At 35.3% G+C, this 27,870-nt stretch overlaps 1 protein-coding gene across 3 annotated transcripts in view; it reads right to left on the bottom strand.

Annotated features, from left to right (window-relative positions):
• Positions 1–27,870, bottom strand: part of Hibch (3-hydroxyisobutyryl-CoA hydrolase) — a 168,350-nt gene that overhangs the window by 36,249 nt on the left and 104,231 nt on the right. For all 3 annotated transcript variants that reach the window (XM_090403240.1, XM_090403241.1, XM_090403243.1), the window contains exons 10-11: positions 16,390–16,476; positions 8,849–9,004 (exon numbers count right to left, since the gene is read on the bottom strand). In XM_090403240.1, coding sequence (XP_090259366.1) covers positions 8,849–9,004; positions 16,390–16,476 — 243 coding nt within the window. The remainder of the gene's footprint in view (positions 1–8,848; positions 9,005–16,389; positions 16,477–27,870) is intronic.

The raw sequence follows: 27,870 nt of genomic DNA on the forward strand, positions 1-27,870 counted from the left end.
TATGACAGGAATGAGTTCAGATGACGAGCAAAGATTATGAATGGTATGCTAGTGTAGTGTTGTGTGAGGAAAAAGCAGTTCATCAATGTGGATGAATGTGAGGGACAGATGGAGCTGTAGAAGAGAGAGAGAGTAATGACTTGTGAATAGAAGACATGAGGAAGCATAGGGTAGGATAGAATGAGGAACATGAGACAGTGAAATGAGGGGGACACTGTGTGAGAAGTGTGGGTGATGGATACAGGAGTGTACAAGAAAGGACTGAGATATCCAGGAATGTGAGGACAACATTTAGGTCTTGGGAGAGGTGCAAGATCATGAGGATTGAGAGGAATAGCAGAGGATAGGGGAATATATATGGGGAAGTCACATTTGGGAAGTAGGATTAGGACTTGTTATAGAACCAGAAATGAGCTAGTATGCGTGTATTTATGAATGCCATAAATACATGGAAATAAGGGAAATGAAACTGTAACATTGCTAGAGTTCATTCACCCTAAAACTGTCAGAATAAGTGAGATCTGGTTGGATGATTCTGACATATTGAAATAGAGATGGATAGATATGTTTTTTGCAAAAACAGACAAGGCAAAAAAGGGAAGAGTGCTTGCTGTTGATGTTACAGAGAAGTTATGCTCATTGAAGGAGCAAATATTGGCAGTGGTTTTTCAAGCAGCATGGTGTGAGGTGGAGGAGAAGATTAAATATTTAGTTGGATGTTGCTAATAGACATGGTAATGTGGAGGGCAGTGAGAAGGAAATGTATAAGTAAATTAATCTGGCTAACAAGAAAAGTGATCATTATTAATGATTTTCTCTATGGTAATATACATTAGAATGAAGATATAGCATTTGAGCAAATCAAATGAATTTCTTAGGTTTTTGAGGTGCATAACAGAGGATACATGAGGATGAAGGGTCTTGAATTTGATTATCTCATCATAGGAATGTTATTGTAAATGAGGTGCCAGATCTTCTTTCATAAAGTCATAAGAATGGTCATATATATATATATATACAGGGTGTTCGGGATAAATTTGACAGTTTCGTAAGGAAAAAGAAAATCTTCTTTGTATCTATTAAATTTAATGAATTGACAAAAAAACATTACAGGCAGAGTTAATTACAATACTATCAACAAGATTTACTCAAAATAACCACCATTAGCATCGATCACAGCTTCAATTCTGCTTCGGAACCTCGAACAAGCTGATGCTACAGTCTCCCTGGGAAGGGCCGCAAAAACTGTTTTAATTTTATCCATTAACTGGGCTTTTGTATTACTGGAAGTGCGATTGGTGTCTTTTTCAACTGCGCCCCATACAAAATAATCCATGGGGTTAAGGTCTGGGGAGTTTGGAGGCCAAACATTTGGACTGGTGAAGTCGTAGAAATTTTCAGACAACCATTTTTGACTTTTCCCAGAGGTGTGGCAAGGGGGCGAATCCTGCTGCCATACATATGGCCTACCATTGGCTACCCTTGTTATCCAGGTCTTGACTACAGTTAGCAACTCCACGAACAAAGCCCGAATTCCAATGCCAGGGTTCTTCAACACCTGTTCCTGCAGATTTGCGAGGAATTCTGCTGTACGAACGCAATCAGATCGTCTGCTAGGGATCTTTCTTCTTGCTACATCCTCGTAGTCACCATTGCAAGTCTCTAGTTCATGCCTGATTGTTTTTACTGTATTCAGGGAGCATTGGGCAGCAGTCGTAATATCCTTATTTTGATGGCGGGCACAAATCATCATGATACAAGTTATTCTCTTCCATGATTCAGGTGGGTTCCAGCTATCCATCCTTTCTGACATCTTGTATATGAATGAAGAAGGGTCCAAACTTTTAAATGAAGAGAAGTGTGTGTTAATACATGTAACTTACGGAAAAATATAATTAATTATAAATATGTCAAATTTATCCCGAACACCCTGTATATATATATGAGGACTTACGTGACAAAGGGATAAATGTGGAACAAGAACCTATAAGGCTAGTGACTATGACAAACTTAGGCAATGGCTTGTAGCTATATCATGATGAGGAAGAAATGGATAGAAAGGAAATCAATGCTGCTTGGGCCGTGCTCAGAAGCTGTCTGGCAGAGGCAATGTCTGAATGCATTCCCAAGGTCAGGTGGTCAAATAACGCAGGTGTGAAATGGATGAATGAAGAGGTGAGGTAGGCAATATGGAGGAGGGACAAGATGAGAAGTGATAGTCAGTTGCATGAGGAGTATGAAAAAGCAAGCAGGAAAGGCTACTCATTTGGTAAGGATAGCAAAAAGTGCAGAAGTTAGAAGAAGTTAGCTAAGCTTGAGGCCAAAAAGAAATCTAAGGGGTTCTTTTGATATGTGGCCAGCACAAGAAAGAAAGAATGATTATTGAAAGATGATATTGTTTAGTGAAAATGGTAGAATGATAACTACTGAGGAGGATACAGTAAAGTTGTTAAATGAGCAATTCATAAAGGTATTTCATCCTTGTGAAGGTAACGTCATGCAAAAATTGAGAGTAGTGGGAAGCGAGGAAGAGCAACTGATGGTGAGAGAATAGGAGGTATTGAGGAACTGCCTAAACTTGATATGAACACATGATTTGGTTCCAGGAGTTAACAACACCTTTGACCTTTTAATGTTGGTTTTAGAGTGGGCCAGGTTCCAAAGGAGTGGAAAGAGGGCAAAATTGTTCACTTCATAAAGAGAGATGTAAAAAGACTAAGGTTTCAAAATTATAATTTAGAGAGGCTAGTGAGAACCAAGATTCAGAAATGGGTTGACAACAATAGCATTCTCCTTGAATCGACAGCATGGGTTAGCTAAAGGAAGAGATTGCATTTTTGCAATGTACTAACTTATTATAACAAAGTGAAAAATGCATTGGACAAGGGTTTACATACACAGTGGTATGTATATTTTAATTTTACAAAAGCCTTTGACAGGCTGCCACACAACCTGGCAATTAACCTAGAACAGATGGGAATGAATGTGCTGATTGGAGATTGGCTATCTGATAGGTATCAGCATGTTGTGTATGGGGAAACAATATCCTAGTCCTAGAAAAGGAAAGTCACTAGTGACATTCTTCAAGGGTCTATTTCGGGACCATTGCTGTTTAATGGGTATGTAAATAATATTGGGAACTATGAAAGAGTAGAATGAATGCTGTATACTTGCAAGACGACTTGCATAAACAGGGTGAATTAACAAGTGAATGAGTTTAAATGTAAATTCAATGTAATTTAAAAATTTTACAAAATAGTTTTAAAATTCAGGAAGCATGGAATGCAGAGTATGAGATTGATGGGATTATCTTTAAGGAGGCAGAGGAGATGGGGGGGGGGAGATCTTGGATCCAATGGCAGATATGCACGTGAAATTTAAAGGACATTTTGCTAAATTTGTGGGAGCAGCACAACAGATTATGCCAATGATGTGGAGGACACTGACACATAGAAGTAAAGATGTTATGAGATTTTAATTCTAATAATCAAAGATGTTATGAGATTCCATTGTATAAAGCTTGGTTCAAATTGCATATGGATTACTGTGAACATACACTTGGTCACATGGTTTACAAAAGGATGAATTTGGAAAAGGTCAGAGACAACTGAAGGTGGTTTCTGAATGTTCAGTATGACAAGAGATTGAGGGAATGCAATTTGCAGTCTAGCACAGTGTTTCTCAAACAGTGTGCTGTGTGTGTGTGAGAGAGCGAGAGAGAGAGAGAGAGCCAGAGGTGTGCTACCAAATTTTGACAGTGAAAAATATTTTCATCCAAATTACTGTGCACTTTTGCCTATTTATAGAATTTATTTTTGTTTGCATAAAAAACCTTTGCCAGCCTAATATTTATTATTATTAATATTTATGCAATATTTATAATTGATATTTATGTAACATTGACTTATTTTGTTACAATTTAAACTAAAGTGTCACCAATCAACCACTAGTAATACAACAATGATTACATCATCAAGTACCATGGGCTTAGTAGTTACTAGGAAAGCTGCACTGTTAAGTTTAGCTATTGCAACTTCAATAGCTTGACTTGAATGTTTATTAATTAATTTTATTACTGTTCATTTTTTCACAATGGATACAAAATGTATATTGTAATAGAATTTGAATATAGTCACTGTAGTGTAAACTGTAAAATACTATAAATTTACGTATCGGGTGGTTATCTGATACGACCCATAGTCTCTTACAAGAACACCACCACCACCACCACCACCACAGCTCCTTTATCAAAATTTGTTGCCAAATTCATCAAACCACTACTAACAACGTCTATCTGTATGATCAAAAATGCAGACAACCTATTCTGGAAAATAAATAACACTACTCCATCCCATGATGATATCCTCACCTCACTAGATGCAACTTCATTATATACCAGCATGGATGTCCCCAGAACATTAGGCATCGTACACACGCTGCTCACTGAGGACCACACCCTACAAGCACAAAATTAACACCAAATGACATCATCAGCTTGATCAAACTCACAATATCTGCCAACTTCTTTAAATTCAACAACTCCTTATATGTTCAAATTTTTGGTTTCCCAATGGGCCAAAACATCAGTGGACAACTAGCAGAATTATTCCTGGTGCACATTGAATCACTTCTACTCCCTCCCCCCCACCCCCGACATCACCTTTTATGGCAGATATGTAGACGATATTCTATACATTGGCAAACCCTCACACATCTCTGCCTTACAAACATCCCTCAATGATTATAGCAACAGACTACAATTCACCATGGAAACAGAACAGAACAAATCCATCAATATCTTAAACCTGACATTAATCAGAAGCCATAACAGGATAGCTATAAAGATATTCCACAAACCCACACATATCAGAAACTACCTTTTCAATTCATACCACCCATATTCTGTTAAAAAATCAATCATCCTATCACAATTTATCAATGCTTACAAATTCTCAACCAACAGCAATTATTTTAAAACGGAACTAAAGTATTTAACACAGGTTTTCAAAAATCGCAACTACCCCCACACATCTAATACGCGAACAACACGGCAAAATCCCGTCTTAACAATAATACAACCAAAACAGACTTCCCGACACAAATGGTCATCAAACTGCCATACATCCAAAACACATACAAAGCCTACAAATACATTTTCAAAAACACTGGCTATAAGCTAGTATTCACCACGAACTAAAAATTAGCAACTCTCCTAAAACCTACTCAATCTCTCACTCACAAAGAAATATTCGAACACCACAATGTAGTCTACAAATTTCCTTGTCAAAAAGACTGTGATGTCACCTACACTGGCTAAACTATTAGGTCCTTATGGACTAGACTACAAGAGCACTTCAGGGATTGCAATATTCCCATTCCGGAATATCTGAACAGAAAAAAAAACATCGCAACATCAAAAAGAAAAACAAAACACAGAATACAGGGAAGACAGAAATTGCAGCTCACGCCCTTGAACTAAAACATATCCTCCAAATCGACAAGTCCATAATCATAGACAGAAACAATGCTTAGAATATCCAAAACTATTGCCATAAAATGCAATGAAAATTATATCAACGTCCACCGCACCTACCTAATTTCCGAATGTTGGACGATCCAGAACTTACAAATTAAGCCACACCTCCGGCCATGTAGTGACTACAAATGCCCTAATTTGGCAGATGCAACTTGCAGCCTTGACATGGCCCTACACTCATTCTGACAAAGTTCTGATGATGGTCAGACGACAACTGAAACGGTCCACACCCTGTTAACCCCTGTCCCAGTTTCCACATAAGGATACCCTTTTCCTTCGTCTCCCCCCCCACAAAAGATGCGGCCCTAAACAAAATAATATATATTTATATATATGTTATTAATAGTAACCCGAGTTTCCAAACTTATTTCCCGCTTCAAAACACACTCCCATGTCCCCCCCCCCCCCCCCCCCCCGCGTTTATAAACAACCTTCAGCAGGATCTTGAAATTGGAAAGCATCATAGAACCAAAAACAAGGTATGTACAAAATTTTTTCACCTCTTTTATTCTGCCATAATTGCCTTCTATATTCACCCATAATGCCCTAAAATATTTATACCCCTTTTTTGAGTAATGTTAGCCAATGTATTAAAATAAAGGGACACTCCTAAACAAAAACAGGCTATAATAGCCGTAATTATATTAATAGTGTTTAAGAGGAGCAACATGGGAATTTTCCCAGAAACTATACTTAATAAATTTATGGTTAATTACATGAGAGTCCAGCATTAAGAACAGAGGTGTGCCACAACAGAAATTTGCATTGCAAAGTGTGCCAGAGTCCAAAAAAAGTTTGAGAATCACTAGTGTAGTGGATAGAAAGAGGAGGAGGGGGGGGCAAACTAACGCATATAAGTTGGTAAGGGGTTATTATCAGATTAATGTGGATGAGATTTTTCATAGAATGGGTGGAGATGGGGAGAAAAGGCCATCTTTGGAAGCTGTGAGATGAACATTTATACATGGAGAGAGATAATTAATTGGAATGCATTACCTGAAAGTGTGGTGAGTCCATTTAAGTCAGAGTATGATGAGCTGTGTGAATGAGATCTCCTGCAATGAGTCAAAAGATTCATTGCAGGAGATCTGATGATGATAATAATTATATATATTTGTGTGCATGTCTTACCTAATCAAATTATTATTATCTAACAATCTCAGAGATTATGTTGTATATAAGAACCACAATACAGCTTATTAGTCTTTGTCCCTACTTATGACAAAGTAGGGACAAGACTAGATGACTTTCTTTCTAAGTCATCCTTTGAATTCTGCATAGGTAACTTCATCAACTGCATATGAGGTGCATGAGATTCTCTCCCCATCTCTTAATTGAGTTTAGTTCTTTTATTTTCCATTATTGTATAGATTTTTTTCATCATACTGCTACTAGCATAAAAATCTGTTATCAGAATACACTGGTCTTACCAGAACCAACTTATGTGATTTAGATATATCTGCCAAACTTTTCTTTTTTCAAAAATGACAATCCCACACATGAGAAGTTGGGCCATCATGTACTTTAGTAATAAATAAGTAATAATAAATAGTAATAAATTTTGCAATATACTTAGTATATTCAAAATTTAAATGCGAGCACTGCTGTAGGTTTAGATGGAATATCACCTCGGGTGTTGTGTGAATCTGCAAAGGAATTGTCAACGCCTCTTACTTGGTTATTTAACTTAAGTTTGAACTCTGGTATGTTCTCTAGGGAGTGGAAGGAAGGCAAAATAGTTCCTTTGCATAAAGGTGGCTCTAAAACTGTGGTAGTTAATTATAGACCAATCACCATCTCGGGAGTGATGGTAAAAGTTGGTTAAAGACAAAATTCAAGAATGGGTGGATCAGAATATGATACTCTATAGGGGCCAACACGGTTTTGTTAAAGGTCGATCCTGCCTTAGCAATTTATTAGCTTTTTTTAAATAATAGAATGACATCTGAGTTGGACAAGGAAATGGCTACACAGTGGTACTTCTGGATTTTTCTAAGGCTTTTGACAAGATACCCCATGGAATACTGTTGTGCAAATTGGAGTAGATGGGGATGGATACTAAACTGGTGATATGGATAGGAGAATGGCTCAGGGAGAGAGATACCAGAAGGTGATGTATGGAGGAGCAAAGTCCAGGATGAGGCAGGTGACCAGTGGTGTGCCTCAGGGCTCTGTGCTTGGGCCAATGTTGTTTAATTTGTACATAAACGATATAGGAAATGGCTTAAAAGGAGATATTCAATTGTTTGCTGATGATGCAAAGTTGGGTAGTGCAATAAAAAATCAAGCTGATGTTGAGAGTTTGCAGGATGATTTAAATAAGTTGATAAAATAGGCAAAAGGAAATGGATGTCAGTTCAATGTGGGAAAAGTGTAAAGTTATGCATTTTGGGATTAAAAGATTACCAGCTGTGTACTACATTGATGGAATGGTACTCCAAGAGATTGGTGAGGCTGGGGACTTAGGGATGTTGGTAGATGGGGAGATGAAGTTCAGGGAACACATTGCTAAGGTGTCCAAGATTACACATAGGATTACTTGGTTATTAAGAAACACACTAACATCCAGAGATAAAGAGGTTATTATTCCCCTTTATAAAGTAGTGATACTTCCACATTTGAATTACTGTGCTCAGGTCTGGTCACCTGGATTCCTTGGAGATGAGGAGGTTGTGGAAAGGGTTCAGAGGAGAGTGACTAAGTTGGTGAGTGATGTAAAAAATGCTCCCTACATTGACAGATTGAGAGCTTGTGGATTGCAGAGGTTGGTTGATAGGCAGAGAAGAGGGGATATGATAGAAACATTTAAATTACTAAAAGGTTTTTATAAATTTGATGCAGGCGAAATGTTTCAGCTGTGTGATAGTGATGGAAGAACAAGAGGTCATCCCTGGAAATTAAGGAAAAGTGTGGTTAACAAGGGTGTGAGAACGAGGTTTTTTGCCTGGAGGGTGGTGAATGAGTGGAATGCATTGCCTGATTCAGTTGCGAGTTCTTCGTCTGTAAATGAATTCAAGAATAGATATGATAGATATTGTTTTGATAGTTTGGGTCTCCCGCGATAGGTCTACCGACTCCATGGAGCTACCCGTAATAATAATAATAATAGTACTGAGGATGGGCAAGGAAGGAACCCATTCACATTTAGTTTGAAGAACTGTGGATTTTATTCTTGAAAAACCTGTAATCTTTTCAAGCCCTGTCATTTTTGAAATAAAATGACTTCTTAGTATTGATTTAAAGGTAATTTGATAAGTTTGCTCAACTCCCATATGTGGATAATATGCTTAGAAAATAAGACAAAACACTCACCATTTTCTTCAGTATTTCAAGTTGATGTTTTGACCACTCAGATCCCTCTTTCAGAAGATTTTCCCAAATTTTTTCAATGCTGTCTGCTTCAAATACAGTATTTATTTTACCCATAACATGTTTTAATGCAAATTCCTTCTTATAATCTGCTTCACACTGTGTGAGAGAGAGAGAAATAAAAGCATAAATGGCAAAGTTCATTACATTTATTTAAATAATAATCATGTTCAATAAATAATTAGTAATAAAAGAGTATCTTTCTCAGTTTATATGATAAAGGATTTAAGTTTAAATACTAAACCTAAATCCTTCACACAAATATGAATTTATTTATTTTATTTTATTCATTATAAAATTTTCTCAGCGCTTTTATTCAAAATCAGGTCTTTTATACTCATTTAGAAAGAATCATTTTGATTCTCTTATATTCTGCTACTGAACTTTTCTATATCTTATAGTGACCCACTTCTTGTAAGTACATGAAATATACTACCATCACTTCTAGGCTTTTATTCTAATTTCTTCAGAGAAGTGTTACTCATCATTCTGCACTAAGGTCATCAAGTCCCCACACACACGTGTGCATCTGTATAATGAACCAATCATATTATTTAGCGTTTAAATTTTTTCACACTTGGACAAAGTTAATTAAGTGGAGACTCTACTTTCCAAACTACAGTCTGCAGGTTTGAATGCACAGATGTTTGTGAATATTTTGCTTAGGCAGTAGATAATTTTCGTTACTTGGTGTAAGACATTTCTCTGCTTATTAGAGGCCTGATCTCGATCAAATAAAAAGAGACTATGTTTAGTTTCTATAACAGAGTTCTCAGCCTACGGTGATATTCATATGCTTTACGGCTTTTTTTTTTTTTCCAGCAATAGTTCTACCCATTTCTCAAACAAATGAAATAGGCTATTTACAAACATCTTTATAGGTTAGTTGCAGTGGCTGGTGACTGTAGGATGGGTATTACCCAGGGATACTCCACTGATAGTTGCCATCACTTCAACTGTCACATGTTCTGTGCCATGCATTGTCTTGAAGCAAAAATCACCATTTTGTCAGCAAGAATACTGTTCTTTTTCATCAGCATAATATTCACCAGTTACCTCCAGTGCTGAAGAATCATGCCTTTGGAGTTAAAGAAACAATATTAGCTGAAAAATCTAATCTCATCATCAGGACTCATTGGGCTATCGAGACCAAGTAACTTGCCTTTTCATAAAAACCTAATCAATTCTATACGGATCAGTTATCCTATCAGCATATCTGCTGTAGCAATCAGCTCATGTATTCATTGCCTAGTTTGTATAATTTTCACATGAAAAATCAAGTTTCTGGGAGGAGAACCCTGCCACTTCTGTATAAGCCTGGTTAACTCACCTTCAGCTGAAAAATTCTTATAAAGATTCATCATGTTCCTAGAGGATTGGAATCTAGGAATTTCTAATGAAAGAGCATCATACCAACTCAGCTGAAAAGACCCTCTAGATGAAGACATGTTAATTCTTGTAACGGAAGAAATTTTGTGTTTCCAAGTGCTTGACTGCCATTTCAGATCTGGGTCATAATGATCAAAGCTTATTACAGATGGTGTATTTAGTCTTAAGTGTTGATTAAAATGCATATTATGGTTTAAAGGTTTCAGTATACAATATAACAATAGAATTGCACCCATAAACCACATAATAAAGTGGAAGATGAGATAGAAGCCTAAAGTCCTAAGAGGGACACTCTCTTAGGACTTATAGGGTTGGATGCCAATGGACTATAATATAGTGCACATATGATAAAGACAGATGTCAGTTCAAGATTTTTGATGGTTACATAAGATACGCACATAGGTGCTTCTCACGGTGCATCCTACTGGTATCTACCTAGATAAAGAATGAATGAGGATAAGCTAGAAATTTTGACATTTAGCTTACCAAATTGTATCTTATATTGACTTAAATCAAATGACAGTAATAATGCAACAAGATGAAAAGTTATGCTGGGGCTAGGACATTGTCCATTTAAACCAGGACCCATTGTTTATGTCAGGGGAACTAGGACAAGCAGCAAAAAGTCATATACTGGTACAAACTTGCAATCAGTAGAATTTAAGAAGTGTCAGTGGAAGGAAAAGAAATTCTTCTAAATAACCATTAAAAAATGTTAGATTCAAGCAGTAGTGATCAGGAAAAGGAAGAAGTAGCTATATTCAAACAGCAAACATGACAAAAAACTTCTTGAATGGCATTATCTTGATTCAGATTTGGCTGATGAATCAGAATGATTCTCTCTCTCTCTCCCAAAAGTTTGGGAGATTCTTATCTTATGTAACCATCAAAAATAGTTTTTAATAATATTATTTATCAATATTAATTTGTAGCACGTGGCAACAATTTTTAATTGGTAAACCACTGACTGCTGTATGTACTTTGTATTCCGGTTCCTTTGATTTGCTTGTTTCTACACACTGATGATGTACTGTTATTTTCAGTACGAAATATCTATACTTTCATTTCAGTAAAATTAATTACTTTATCTAATTACTGTGATTATCATGTAATTTATTATTTATAGTCATTTCACAGGTACCTTTAAAGATTAATCTTTGCAGAAGACTTCATGACATGCTTCCTGAAATGAATCAATCAATCACTTTTTCAAGTTTGCCAATGAGTCTCCAAGCTGTCTCAAATAACATTTATATTTTTGTGTCTTTTCTGCTCAAAATTAAATGGTGAATGGGAAATTCCTATTTCAAATCCCCTATATGCTCTTTTCTCCTGAACAGTGTGAAAATATCACAATCAACAATAACCAAGTCAATGAGAATTTCATTTCTTGTGTCTTTTCTCCATGTGAATTTATGCACATCTTCATGCTGCAACATGATATTAGTGACAATTCCATGTCCTGAAGAGAAATCTAGCAAGCACCTACCATTATTTTTTATTAGCTTTGTTCTTTTCTCCAAATTTTCTGAAAATACTTCTATATGTTTGGTATTTATTTCCTAGTCTGCCATTAAGATCAACAAGTACCAACTTTTTCTTTGTATCAAGTGTGTTCTCTATTGATGCAAAAAATTCTTCCACTTCTTCTTTATTAGAACCTTCTGCAGGATCACTGGTATAAATCAGTCTCATTGTCCAATTCCTAATTTTGTCCACATCATTTAGCCTGATAATACCATTCAAGAAGTTTATCGTCATGTTTGCTGTTGAATATAGCTACTTCTTCCTTTTCCTGATCACTACTGCTTGAATCTAACATGTTTTAATGGTTATTTAGAAGAATTTCTTTTCTTTCCACTGACATTTCTTAAATTCTACTGATTGCAAATTTGTACCAGTATATGACTTTTTGCTGCTTGTCCTAGTTCCCCTGACATAAACAATGGGTCCTGGTTTAAATGGGCAATGCCCTAGCCCAGCATAACTTTTCATCTTGTTGCATTATTACTGTCATTTGATTTAAGTCAATACAAGATACAATTTGGTAAGCTAAATGTCAAAATTTCTAGCTTATCCTCATTCATTCTTTATATAAGTAGATACCAATAGGATGCACCATGAGAAGCACCTATGTGCATAAGAAATCCAAAAGCATTAAGATATTGGGGTGGGTGGGGAATCAAAAATTGGACAGTTTGCAAACAGACTGTGATTAATTTTAAAACTCTGAAACTGAAAATTTTGTAGATTGATTAAATAAAAATGGCTGTCAAATTAACAGGATGCCAAAAAATCCTTAAAAATATTATCTTATTTATTAAGTTTTACTGACTTATACTTACATGCCCTTCTCTGCACTTGGTAGGAGGCATGTGGACAATTTCCTTCACTCTAACACACACACACACACACACACACACACACACACACACACACACACACACACACACACACACACACACACACACACACACAATCTTTTTTTTTTTTTGAAAGAAACAATATATCTCACATCAGATATATTAAATACAGATAACTATAGCAAAAGGGGTGCTTAAGGGTCAAAGCTGTATAACTGAGAGGAGACCTCCACATAGCCTTTAAAGGAATGTGGAGAACCGACCAGGGCTTCTGACCTAATGTCCAATCCTCACCTTCTCGTGGTGCACCCTGTTGAGTATCTACTTTGATACTGAACGAACGAGGATGGGCTGGCAATTTGGGATTTAGCCGACCAAATTGTATTCTTATTGGTTAAACCAAAATAAAAAATGATGGTACAACATGACAAAATTTCATGGCGGCTGGGTCGTCGCCCGATTAAACAAGGCCCCCGTTGTTTTCGCCAGGGAACCAGGGCGAACAGCGAAAAGTCAGCTACTGGAACAAATCTGAAAACAAACCCCAACTCAACAGAGTTAAAGATCGGTACTATCAACGTAAGAAGCCTGAATGGCAAAGAAATGGAGCTAGCTGAGGAATTAGATAAGTACCAGATCGACATAATAGGGGTGACTGAAACAAAAAAGACCAAAACTGGTGAGATCTTTCTGAGCAATAAATACAAAATGTTATATTCAGGCAATGACAATCAAGGAAAAGAAGGAGTAGCCATAGTATTCAACACAAAATACGAGGCTAATCTTCTTGAATGGCAGTCAGTCTCAAGTAGAGTAATGTGGGCAAATATGAGAATGGGGAACTGGACAATGAGACTTATTAGTGCCTATGGTCACACAGAAGGTTCTACTAAGGTAGAAGTGGAGGAATTTTTTGAGGCTTTAGAAAAAGCAACTGACACAATGAAAAAGGAAAAGTTGGTCCTTGTTGGGGATCTAAATAGTAGAGTAGGAAATGATTGTGAGACATACAAAAATATTTTGGGAAAATTTGGAGAAAAGAGCAAAGCTAATAATAATGGCAAATATCTGTTGGATTTCTGCTCAGGACATGGACTGGTTATTACTAACACCATGTTCCAACATAAAAATGTGCACAAATTCACATGGAGAGAAGAGGCTAGGAATAAGAAAAGTCTCATTGACTATGTTATTGTTGATAGTGATGTTTTCTCCCTGGTGCAGGACACCAGAGTGTACAGAGGATTTGAAATTGGAAGCGATCACTATTTAGTCTTGAGCAGGATAAAATTGAATTTCATATTGAAAAGAATAACATGTAAGAAAGTTTTAAAGCGAATAAAAGTTGAGCAGCTCTCAGATGTGAACTGTAGACTAAAATACAGAAATATTATTGAAAAGAAAATGAAAGAGTTTGAGAACAGGAATCAAACCTTGGAGATTCAGTGGCAAACTCTGAAGGAAACATTGATTGATTCTGCCAGAGAGGCATGTGGTGAGGTTGTGTGCAAGGATAAAAAAAATCAGAACTCCCTGGTGGACACAGGAAGTTAAAGAGGCAGTGAAAGAAAAGAAGAAAGCATATCAAAAGTTCCTGGCAAATAAGTCAGCTTTTACTCTTACAGAATACAGAGACAAATGTAATAAAGCTAAACAGTGTGTAAAACTAGCTAAACAAAAGTCATGGGAGGACTTTGGCAAGAATATAGAAAATAAATATCAAGAAGGTGGCAAAATATTCTGGAGGTTGTTGAAGAAGCTTAGGAATGGAGGAAAGAGTGCTGTAAAAGGAATTAGAGATGATAAAGGTGAAATGAAAACAGGAGAAAAAGATATCCTTGAAGTATGGAGTAATTACTTTGAAAAACTGCTAAACGAAACAAGCAGTGATGACAGCACAGTGATAAAAAACACTGACCAGACATGCAGTCAGGAATACATATCCATACTTGAAGTAGAAAAAGCCATCAAAGGCTTGAAATGTGGAAAGGCAGCAGGAGTAGATGATATTCGACCAGAAATGCTGAAGTATGGTGGAATAAGAGTCTTACAGTGGCTGCACTGCATAGTTCAGAAAGCCTGGACAGAGGGACGAATTCCCGATGATTGGAGTAGAGCTCTCATAGTACCCATATATAAAAAGGGAAATAAAACTGAATGTGAGAATTACAGAGGTATTTCCCTACTGAGTGTTCCTGGCAAGATCTATGCAAGTATACTTGAGAAACGGTTGAGAAGAATTGTGGAAGAAAAGCTTGGTGAAGAACAAGCTGGATTCAGGCCAAATAGAAGCTGTCAGGATCAGATCTTCACTTTACGACAAATAGTCGAGAAAACATGGGAATATAACAAAGATCTGTATTTAAGTTTTGTCGATTTGGAAAAGGCATATGACAAGGTGCCAAGAGAGAAGCTATTCAATACGCTGCAGTTATATGGTGTCAATGGGGCATTATATCAAGCAATACTTAGTCTTTATTTGAATTGTGAGTCAGCAGTTAGAATTGAAGGAAGTACAGGAAGATGGTTTAATGTTAAATCTGGTGTGAGACAAGGATGTACATTATCCCCTCTGTTATTCATTATCTATATGGATCACATTGTGAAGGAATGTGGTATTAAACCTGATATCAAAATTGGAGATGTTAATGTCAGCTCTTTGCTTTATGCAGATGATGTTATACTTCTAAATAAATCCGCTACAAGTCTGCAAGATTCTCTGACTAAATTGAATAGCTGTTGTAATAGATATGGTATGAAGGTCAGCAATAAAAAGACAAAGACAATGAAAATAGGCAGAGTCATTGAAAATGTCAACTGTGTTGTGAATGGAGAACCTGTGGAACAAGTAAAACATTTCAGCTACTTAGGCACAATTTTTACTGAAGATGGTAAACTAAATATAGAAATAGACAACAGAATCAGCAAAGCTGGTATCGCGGGAAGTCAATTGAATAAATTCATATGGAATAAGAAAGAAATTAGTCGGAACACTAAATTAGCTGTATACAAGACTGTGTTCAAACCAATTTTAACTTATGGATCTGAGAGCTGGGTCAGAAGTAAAACACTTGACCAAAGACTAGAGACTGCAGATATGAGAGTCCTGAGAAAGATTAGAGGCGTGAACAGATGGCATCAATGGCAATATCATATTAAAAATGAGGATATTAGGAAAGAACTTGACATTGTCAGCATCCAGGAATGCGTTAGCAGAGCTAATCTCAGATGGTATGGTCACTTAAATAGAATGGGAGAGTAAAGATTAGCAAAACAAGTGTTCTCTGCCAGGTTGGCAGGAAAACAACCCAGAGGAAGACCAAGATATAGGTGGATTGATATGGTACAAAGTGCCTTAGACGATAGAAATATAAGATCTGATAATGTTGGAGTCTTGACAAGTAACAGACTGATTTGGAGGAAAATTGTAGATAGGAAGTTAGTAATGATGTAATTTTTCCATGTAGTACTGTCATATCCTGTACACCCTTTGAGGGTACATGACAGGAATTTGATGATGATGATGAACTATAGCAAACACTGTTATAACAAACTCACTCAAGTAACACTCCTGACAAGTCACATAGGCAATGAGATATTCTATAGGAAATTCACTACAGCAAACAATGCACCATACCAAACTTTTCTATGGTTCTTAACAGTTTGTAACAGTGAGAGATAATAAATTCACAACATCTACTTTATTATTAACTGAAAAATTTCACAACTAACCTGTTCTTGATATTTATGTAATACTTTATCAATGACAGGGATTGATGATTTCTGCAGTCTAAGAAGATCTTGTTCAAGTTCTTTTAGCTAGGAATAATATAAAAGTGTAATATATAACATTTGCAAAACAGAACAAAGAAAAATTATCTTCCTATGGTTAAGGCATAAATATTATTCCATATTATTTAACATTAGTTAGTATTTTAGTTTATTAAATATAGACTGTTGTTATGATCATATTTCTAGAACAGTTTAAAAATTCTCAAAACTATTTTTGTGAAATAGCTGAGTGGCTTTATCCTATGTCATTTGTCACTACAGCAAAGAAAGGCCTGATAGCCACAACCAGCAAAATAAATAGGCTTCTGGATCACAGTTGATACATGCCAGTGGAAATAATTACACAAGAGATGAAATGAAATATATATTTAATAGTAGTTTCACATACTATTAAATATATAAAGTATTTAGGTTGAAAACCTAAATACCAGTTTCTGTGATCAGCTAAAATGCAAGCTTTACAACAGGTGAAAAAGAAAGCTGTAATTCTTTGTAATATGCTTTTATCTTAACTCAAAACAGTGTTTTAAACAATAGTGAACAGTTTAAGTAAAACCAGATATGGATAATTTCATGTTTAAGTTAAGGGATATTACATCCCATATGTTTCTTAGCCGAATAAGAAACTCAAATGAGTTTCATGCCGAATATAGAAATTATATAAAGTTCAGCGATTCCAAGCGTAAGCAAATACCAGGATAGCAGCAACTGACCCTTAAGGTAGTGCAAGCTGAGGCAACTCATAGCAAAGGTGGAGCAAGATCCGATCACTATTCTTGAATGGAAGATAACTAATGAAGGAGGATTCAAGATAAACCGTAACAACAGATTAGCTACTCTACTTTTTGCTGATGACCAAATAATCCTTGGAAACAATGAAGATGAATCACAAAAATCATTATGCAGTCTAAATAATCTGATAAAAACATATAGTATGGAAATATCAACAGACAAAACAAGTAATGGCCTTCAAAGGTGCTCATCCAATAAGAAGCAAAATAGTAATAAATAACAAAATAATAGAGCAAGTAAATACATTCAAATATTTAGGATGCACAATGTCATATGAAAATGAAGCTATATAGAACCAAAGATATCAAACTTTGTAAAAGTAACAGGCATTATAAATAAAAATTTTAAACCCAATTATGTACAAAAACACAGAATAAGAATCTACAATACAGTAGCTAAATCTACCTTACTTTATGGCAGTGAGACATGGACAATAAAAAAAAAGCAGATGAAAGAAGAATTGAATCATCCGAAATGAAATTTCTGCACAGAAACTGAAGGAGTCACAATAATGGACAAAATGAAAAGCAGCAATATCAGAAATAAATTGGAATTACAAACGCCTTAAATGAAACAGTTATTTGCTATAGAGAAAAATGGAAAGAACACATACTGAGAATGAATAGAAACAGAATACCTAAACAAATTCTAAATTACCACCCCAAAAGGTACCCGATACAGAGGAAGACCCTTAAAAAGATGGAAATGAGTCTGGAACAAGCCACTTGGCCTATAAGCCTGGAAAGGAAGAAGTTAGATTGTTGTATGTTTGTAAGTTTTAGGGATATCCCAATATATCCAAGGTGGTTTGACATGATAAGGTTTTAGGTTTTTGGTAATTTCTTTGGACTAACTTTTTTTAAAATAATTTATACACTTTTGTCTTTTAGGATTTGGAAGAAGTCCAGTCTATAATCTGATATGCAGAAGAGTCCTTAAGAAGGCCACTCATTATTCTCTTGTAATCTGCCTGGTCATAATGAAGCTGCATTTCCCTTATCAGCTTAGGTTATTTTTGTTGCTGAATAACTTACATTAGGTGAAGACCACACCTAATGTAAAATCATCCCATGTGTTTTTGTTGCACTGTAGAGATTATTTCATCATTTCAGCTGATTCTTTGAATGTTCTTGAGATAAAAGTGTAACCTATGCAGAGCTTGCTTCTTCTTCTTTTTTTTTTTTTTTTTTCCCATAGTACTTGATGTCTTGTTTCAGTTGCATCTACTACCAGTCTTGATTTGTGTTCTGGTTCCACCCATCAAGACACCTGTTTTTTAAGTAGCAAATGGAGAGGTATAGGAGGTTTTAGGTAATTAGATATCTTGTTGATTGGGTAGCAATGAGCTTTATATTTTGTTGATGAAGCACCCCTTGCCATTTTATCTGCAACTGATTATATATATATATATGGGAGAATCACTGCTCCTCAAAAGTCTTGGTTTTCCTGTTCATCTGATTGTTTTAGAGGTTGAAGTAGGATTTTTTTTTTTTTTTTTTTTTTTTATTAATATTCTATTGTAACCATTCTTTGGTATGACTTTGTTCTCTTTATGTATATTAGTGGAAATTCTGTAAGCCCTACATGTCTGGTGTTTGTTGACTTCCTATAGACTGGGAAATTTAGTGTGTTCTGTTCAGCTACCTCAATAAGTATATCCAAAAATGGCAAAGACTTATTTGCCCTCTAATTCAACAGTGAATTTAATTCGAGGATGAAGGTTGTAGCAGTACGTGACAAAATCTTCTAACTGGGTAATATAAAAGAGATAGGCCAGAAGATGAAAATATTGTCAACATATCTCTGCCAAATTTTAAGTTGTGTTCCTTGATACTAAAAAAAATCCCCCCCCCCAAAACCACTCCATGATTAGATTTGCTAACAAGGAAGAGCCCTTTGCTAGTCCTTCCTACTGTTCAAAATATTGCTCTTGGAATTATATAAGTAAAGAGGATATTAGATCCAGCATTATTTCAAAGCTGAATGTAGAAACTATAAAAGTTTCATAAAAATAAGTTGACCAGAGAGCTTATGGGAATACACCTGCCAGCATTCATGAGTTTCCTTAGCCTTATATTTCTGTAAGCTCTCTGGTCGTCCTATTTTTTTTTTTTTACAAAACTTTCATAGTTTCTACATTCAGCTCTGAAATAATGCTGGATCTTTACTTATATAATTTTACATTGCTGAACTGAAGCCTTTTGGATCTTTATTTTAGAAAATATTTCTCTTGGAATTTGAAAAATGTGCTAAAGAAAATTTACTGTGTCTAGTAGGAAGAGGTCATGTAATAGTTGTATGGTTTCTGTTCTTGGTGAACAGATTCACTATGTTCAAGCATGCATGCATGCATATCAGTAGGATCTATTGTAATGTCTTTCATGCATTCTATGAAGTATGTTATATTCTTTATAAAAGAGGATGTTAGGCTGATGTGCGGGCTTAGCATGTTTGCACAGATATTTGGATAAGCAATGAAGCTGGAGAGTATCTAACATCAACAATAGGTCTTAATGGCAAGTCCTGTTTATGCACCTTACAGACCCTATATATTCTTGGAACCAGAGGATATCTTGATTCAAGACTTTTTTTTTTGTATCTTCATACAAGTTCAGCATGTTTTTTTTTTAATTTTTTTATTAAGTTGCTGTGGTCTTATTATGGAAATATCATGAGGAGCCATGATCCAATTTTTCATAGGTGCTAGTATGGTTAATGATTGCATTTTTTCTATGTATTCTACTGAATTTAACACTATTGATGAGTTGCCTTGTCAGCTTTCAGTACTATGTTTTTATCTTGTTTAATGTTTTTTAAAGCCTTTCATTTTATTCTTGTAATATTATTAGTACGTGGTTTTGCTTGTAAAAGTATGGAGGCCGTTGAGATGCAAAGATCTGCAGCATCTCCAAGAACGTTCTGAAGGCCTTTTTTCTATGCTTGCCATAATCTCTAATTTTGGAATCCTATTAGGTGACACTGCAAAGTTGAAATCTTGTGAATGGATGCTAATGTCAGAATCAAATAATGTTCTTGAAGACTTGTTAATTTACTATTTTATTAAATGTAATCTGTTATTGTGATTGTTTTTTTTTCTTTAACTGGATTTAATAGATTTCTTCATTCTTTCTTTGCTTATTGAGCTAATGTGTTCCTATTTTTCATAGGAAAGTCTATCTAAACCATTCCAGATGTTCAGAGGAAGGGAAAAAGATAATTCTGTGTAAAGAGTATAAAAGTAGCTGAAAATTTGTGAAAGCTTCTACCTTGTGTATTGTACGTGGATAGACTATATTTGGTCTGAGAATAACTGTTTCCCAGATCACTGTGAAACTGAGATTCCCTGGAGAGTCCCAAAGAGGATTCGGGACTCTCCAGGGAGGAGACAGAAGTGAATAAGTACTCTTTAAATTTTTGGCATGTATAAAGATGACGTTAATTAAAATTGTATTGAAAAATTGTATAGCATTCTTTTTTTTTTTTTTCCCAGATATTTCTTTGCATAGGAATAGTTATGGTTTTACTATAACCTGTTTTAAATGCAATCTTGAAGAGAATTTTGTCAACTGTATTTATTTTATTTTTGCTATAGATATTACAAATGTTTCTTTGATAATTTGTAATTCATTCTTAAGAGCTAGCTCATTAAACAAACTGTTATTGTTTATAGAAAGGCTTCCGGTATTGAAACCATATTTTTGATAAATAACAAGTTTAATAAAAATAAACAAAGAAATATAACCCTACAAGTTTCATAAGTCATCACACTTCCATCATCATCATAAGTCATCACACTTCCATCATCAGGGGTATTAAAGTGAAAAAAAAGTGGATGCTTAAGGGGTCAAAGCAGTATAACTGAGAGGAGACCTCCACATAGCCTTTAAAGGAATGCAGAGAACCGACCAGGGCTTCTGACTTAATGTCCAATCCTCACCTTCTTGTGGTGCACCCTGTTGGGTGTCTACCTGGATACTGAACGAACGAGGATGGGCTGGCAATTTGGGATTTAGCTGACCAAATTATATTCTTCTTGGCTTAAACCAAAATACAAAATGATGGTACAACATGACAAAATTTCATGCCAGCTGGTGCGTCGCCTAGTTAAACAAGGCCCACGTTGTTTTTGCCAGGGAACCAGGGTTAACAGCGAAAAATCAGCTATTGGAACAAATCTGAAAACAGACCTAAACTCGACATCACCAGAGTTAAAGATTGGTACTATCAACATAAGAAGCCTGAATGGCAAAGAAATGGAGCTAGATAAGTACCAGATTGGCATAATAGGGGTAACTGAAACAAAAAAGACTGGCGAGATCTTTCTGAGCAATAAATACAAAATGTTATATTCAGGCAATGACAGTCAAGGAAAAGAAGGAGTAGCCATAGTATTCAACACTAAATACAAGGCTAATCTTCTTGAATGGCAGGCAATCTCAAGTAGAGTGATGTGGGCAAATATCAGAATGGGGAACTGGACAATGAGACTTATTTGTGCCTATGGTCCCACAGAAGGTTCTACTAAGGTAGAAGTGGAAGAATTTTTTGAGACTTTAGAGAAAGCAACTGACACAATGAAAACAGAAAAGTTGTCCTTGTTGGGGATCTAAATAGCAGGGTAGGAAATGATTGTCAGACATACAAAATAATTTGGGAAAATTTGGAGAAAAGAGTAAAGCTAATAATAATGGCAAATATTTGTTGGATTTCTGCTCAGGACATGGACTGGTTATTACTAACACCATGTTCCAACAAAAAAAATGTGCACAAATTCACATGGAGAGAAGAGGCAAGGAATAAGAAAAGTCTCATTGACTATGTAATTGTTGATAGTGATGTTTTCCTCTCCCTGGTGCAGGACACCAGAGTGTACAGAGGATTTGAAATTGGAAGTGATCACTATTTAGTCTTGAACAGGATAAAATTGAATTCCATATTGAAAAGAATAACATGTAAGAAAGTTTTAAAGTGAATAAAAGTTGAGCAGCTCTCAGATGTGAACTGTAGACTAAAATACACTAAGATTATTGAAGAAAAAATGAAATACTTTGAGATCAGAAACCAAACCTTGGAGATTCAATGGCAAGCTTTGAAGAAAACTCTGATTGATTCAGCAAAAGAGGCATGTGGTGAAGTTGTCTGCAAGGATAGAAATAACAGAACTTCATGGTGGACACAGGAAGTTAAAGAGACAGTGAAGGAAAAGAAAAAAGCATATCAAAAGTTCCTGGCAAATAGGCCAGTTTTTGCTCTTAGAGAATACAGAGACAAATGTAAGAAAGCTAAACACTGTGTAAAACTCGCTAAACAAAAGTCATGGGAGGACTTTGGTAAGAACATAGAAAATAAATATCAAGACGGTGGCAAGATATTCTGGAGGTTGTTGAAGAAGCTCAGAAATGGAGGAAAGAGTGCTATAAAAGAAATTAGAGATGATAAAGGTGACATGAAAACAGGAGAAAAAGATATCCTTGAAGTATAGAGTAATTATTTTGAAAAACTGTGAAATTAACCAAGCAGTGATGACAGCACAGAGGTTAAAAAACACTCAACAGGCATAGAGTCAGGAATACATATCCATACTTGAAGTAAAAAAAGCCATCAAAGGATTGAAATGTGGAAAAGCAGCAGGAATAGATGATATTCGACCAGAAATGCTGAAGTATGGCGGTATAAAAGACTTAAAGTGGCTGCACTGCATAGTTCAGAAGGCCTGGACAGAGGGACGAATTCCAGATCATTGGAGTAGAGCTCTCATAGTACCCATATATAAAAAGGGAAATAAAACTGAATGTGAGAATTACAGAGGTATTTCCCTACTGAGTGTTCCTGGTAAGATTTATGCAAGATACTTGAGAAACAGTTGAGAAAAATTGTGGAAGAAAAGCTTGGTGAAGAACAAGCTGGATTCAGGCCATATAGAGGCTGTCAGGATCAGATCTTCACTTTACGACAAATAGTTGAGAAAGCATGGGAATATAACAAAGATCTGTGTTTAAGTTTTTTCGATCTGGAAAAAGTAAACGACAAGGTGCCAAGAGAGAAACTATTCAATATGCTACAGTTGTAAGATGTCAATGTGGCATTGTATCAAGCAATACTTAGTCTTTATTTGAGTTGTAAGTCAGCAGTTTGAATTGAAGTATGGGAAGATGGTTTAATGTTAAATCTGGTGTGAGACGAAATCTGGTGTGAGACATGGATGTATATTATCCCCTCTGTTATTCATTATCTATATGGATCACATTATGAAGGAAAGTGGTATTAAACATGATATCAAAATTGGAGATGTCAGTGTCATATCTTTGCTTTATGTGGATGATGCTATACTTTTAAATAAATCTGCTACAAGTCTGCAAGATTCCCTGACTAAATTGAATAACTGTTGTAATAGATATGGCATGAAGGTCAGCAATAAAAAGAGAAAGACAATGAAAATAGGCAGAATCGTTGAAACGACATGTTCGAAAGTATCATTGAAAAATATATTAGGGGCGGCGTCCCCTAATATACATACATACATTGCATGTAAGTATTTATTATGACATTGAATAACACTGTTTATAATAATAAATATATAACTCATGTCTTTATCAAACTTAAATTGAATTTGTTTGTTTGATGTCAGATAACACTGTTTTAGTCTAACATGAACATATAAAAATATGTTCATATAGGAATAAGAATGTTCTTATATGTGTAACATTCTTTTATTCCCCACTTTCCCATGAGAGCATTATATAATTTCTGTAAATGCACTTTCAAAGATTAAAAAATGCATGCAGAATACTTATACAATTTTTCTGATGTGAAAAATTAAAAGATTTAATAGTATGTAGAAACAACAGTCAAGGGGAAAATGATCACTTTACCATTCATAACCTGAAATTTATTATTATTACATGACACCTCCAGGGAGTCCAAAGACTCATCGAGGGAAGTCACCTACTCTACAACTCTCTACCTCCACCACTCACTAAACCAACCAACTACAAGGAACTGCAATTACAATCATCCTCTACACCAACCCCATCTACTGCCCACCACCACTGATATTTTCACAAACAATCACAAACATCCATGCCTACGGTGAGATTCGAACCCACAGCCTTTTGGTTGGAGAGTGGATGAGCTAACCACTCGGCCAACCAGGCTGGCATTTAAAATTTTATTTTAAAATTTAAAAATGCCATTCCATCAAATATCTTGGAACACTGATTACTCAATAATAAAATTAGTACAGAAATACAAGCTAGAATACATCTCCAAAAGATCTTATCATTCATAAACATTTTACAGAATTCTTTCAAGCAGAGTTAAAATAGAAATATACACAATCATTAAAACTATTGTTTTATATGAAACAGACCAAGATGCAAAAGCTTTGCAGATCTTTGAAAATAAAATCTTCTGGACCTGTAAGAGATAGCATAATAGTGAATGGAGAAGATATAACCAAGAATTACATTGATGAAATTAAGGCTTGCATACTGGACATGTGGAAAGAACGAGTGATGAGAGAATGGCTAAACAAGCATGCAAGATGAGGCTTGATGGAAAGTGATCCAGAGAAAGAATGTAGCAATACTGGGAGAATAACATCCAAAGAGACTTAACTGAGATTGGAATCAAGACATAAAAGAGTGGAAGAAGTTGGCACTTGCAGCAAAGACCCTTAGGGGTGAAGCAAACTGAAGAAAAATTAAATTAATTCTATGTGTAATATTAATTATCCTAGAAACTTTAAACATTGTTTTACACAATTTCAGCAAAAAATAAAATAAAATAAAATAAAAAATTATAATATAATAATAAACAATAAAATAATAATACACCAATTCCTGGTTATAGCATAAGGCACAAGTCCATCCATGTTATACTTACTTATTCCTCTTCACTCCATTAGGAGCATAGGGCCTTGACCACAGATCTCCACCTGACTCTGTTTTCTGCTTCTTTCTTTATCTGTGTCCAGGTCTTTCCAGTGTTTCTGAGGTCTTCTTCTATTCCTTTCTGCCAACTTATCTTTGGTCTATCTCTCTTCTTATTTACTTGTAGATTCCACTCTAATGATTGTTTCAGTTTGTCCTATTCAAGTGTTCTTAGTATGTCTTATCCATCTCCATTTTCTCTGAATGATGTCATATATTATTGATTTTTTTTAGTTTTTTTCCATAACTCTTTATTGGATATCTTTTCTGGCCATTTTATTTGTAGACATCTTCTTAAACATTTATTTACAAAGCTTTGCAGGTTTTGCTGATTGCTTTTGTTGTTGACCATGTTTCTGATGTATAGTGTAGAACTGATTTGATATTTGTATTAAGTAACCTGATTTTTAAGCCTATTTGCTTTGATCTCCATATTTTTCCTAACATGTTAAAATTTATTTGTGTTCTCTATATTAGGTTTTATATCTTCCTCAGCTACTCCCTGTTTATTTATTATTGATCCTAGGTAATTAAAGTTCTCCACGGTTTCTAAAATTTGACCATCCAGTACTACGAGGGTGGTCTGAAAAGTTCTTGGCCTCAACCATAGATGGCAACACTATCGACAAGATTTTTTTTTTTCTAAGTTGGTACATCTGTCATAAGCATCCATGTGAAATTGTAAGTCATTCTATCAAGTAGTTTGTTTTTTTGTCAACAGTCAGACAACACTTTTGCTGTCTGAAGCAAAAGTGTTGTCTGAACTCTGTTTTCTGCTTTATGGGCACTCTTCTCCTTTGCTTTCGACAATTAAGAAATGGGCTGCTGAGTTTAAATGTGGATGTACCAGCCATGAAGATGATCCACATGAAGGATGTCCAAAAAGTGTAACAACACCAGAAATCATTGATCAAGTGCACGATGTGGTATTGGATGACTGGCGAGTCAAAGTGCATGAAATTGCTGAGACTATAGGCATTTCAAAAGAACGTGTAGGATATATTTTGCATGAAAAATTGCAGATGAAAAACTTTGCACAAGAAGGGCGCCACACTTGCTCATAGCAGATCAAAAATGCACTCGCATGAAAATATCTTTGAAAAGTGCTTGGAGCGTTTTAAGAAAAACAAAACTGATTTTGTGCGTTGATTTATTACTATGGATGAGACTTGGAATCACCATTACACACCAGAATCCAAACAGCAGTCAAAACAGTGGACAGAAGCCAGTTGTTCAGTACCAAAGAAGACAAGGTCATGGCATCAGTGTTTGGGATGCTAAAGGCATTTTGTTTATTAATTATCTTTTAAAGGGTAAAACAATAACCAGGAAATATTATTCCGATCTTCTAACCAGACTAGACGAAAAAATTTGTGAGAAAAGGCCCAGTTTGCAGAAGAAAAAAATCATCTTTCATCAGGACAATGCACCTGCCCACAAAGGTGTTTTAGCAATGGGAAAATTATTAAGGGATCTGCACTATGAATTATTGGAACATCCACCCTATTCCCAAGATTTGGCTCCCTCTTACTTCTATCTCTTCCCAAAACTAAAACTCTTCCTCGCTGGTCAACATTTTTCTTTGAATCAAGAGGTGAAAGCAGCTGTAGAGGGGTATTTTGCAGATCTTACTGAGAACCACTATAGGGAAGGGATAATGGCACTGGAGCATAGCTGTAATAAATGTATTAGTCTTAAGGAAGATTATATTGAAAAATAAAAATAATTTTGAAATTATAAATTTGTTTTTTCATTATTAGGCCGAGAACCTCATATGTCTTCTTTTTGCTTATTATTTATTTTCATTATTTTCGTTTTTATTTTAGTTATTCTTACTCCAACAGTCAGGGCTTCTTCAATGAGTTTCATTGTTTTTGTCTTCATATGTTATTGTTGTACATGTACTAGTAAACGTACATCATCTGCAAAATCCAGGTCATGTAACTGTTCTATTAAATTCCACTGTATTCCCTCCCTTTGTGTTTTTCATGACATTTCTCATAACCCAATCTACAACTTTAAGAAATATTGTTGGGGAGAGAATGCAGCCTTGTCTAACTCTTGTTTTAATTTCAAACTTTTCTGAAAGCTCTCCATTGTGTATGATTTGTATTTTATCTTTTTCATAATTTTTTTTCACTATGTTGATAATTTTACATGGTGTATGATAATATGACATTAATTTCCATATTGTTTCTCTGTCAATACTGTCAAAAGCTTTTTTGAAATCAATAAAATTGATATAAAGATTTGATTGCCATTCTATTGACTGTTCTATTATTATTATTATTAGTGTTGCTATGTGATCTAAACATGACCTCTTGGCTCTAAATCCTGCTTGTGTTTCTCTTAGCTTTTGGTCTATTTCTTTTTTTTTTTCTTTTGTTCTTTCTAATATTATTCTTGTGTTTAATAATTATATTCTTCAATTACTGCAATCAGTTAAATCTCCTTTTTTTGGTATTTTGATCAGAAACACAATATTCCTATATTATTATTAAGAGACACCTCCAGGGAGTCAGAGACTCATCGAGGGAGACCACATATTACACACACCAGCTATCATACTTATTCTTGAATTCATTCACACTACTTGCACTCACATCTAATGGCAATCCATTCCAATCATACACCACCCTCTGAGGGAAAAATCTAGTCCTCACCCACTACTTGGCAGCATTCATTCTCAGCTTCCAAG

The sequence above is a fragment of the Typopeltis vanoorti genome, chromosome 13 (genome assembly GCF_054136105.1).
Source record: "Typopeltis vanoorti isolate ZY-2024b chromosome 13, IOZ_Tvanoo_1.0, whole genome shotgun sequence".
NCBI classification, from domain to species: Eukaryota; Metazoa; Arthropoda; class Arachnida; order Uropygi; family Thelyphonidae; genus Typopeltis; species Typopeltis vanoorti.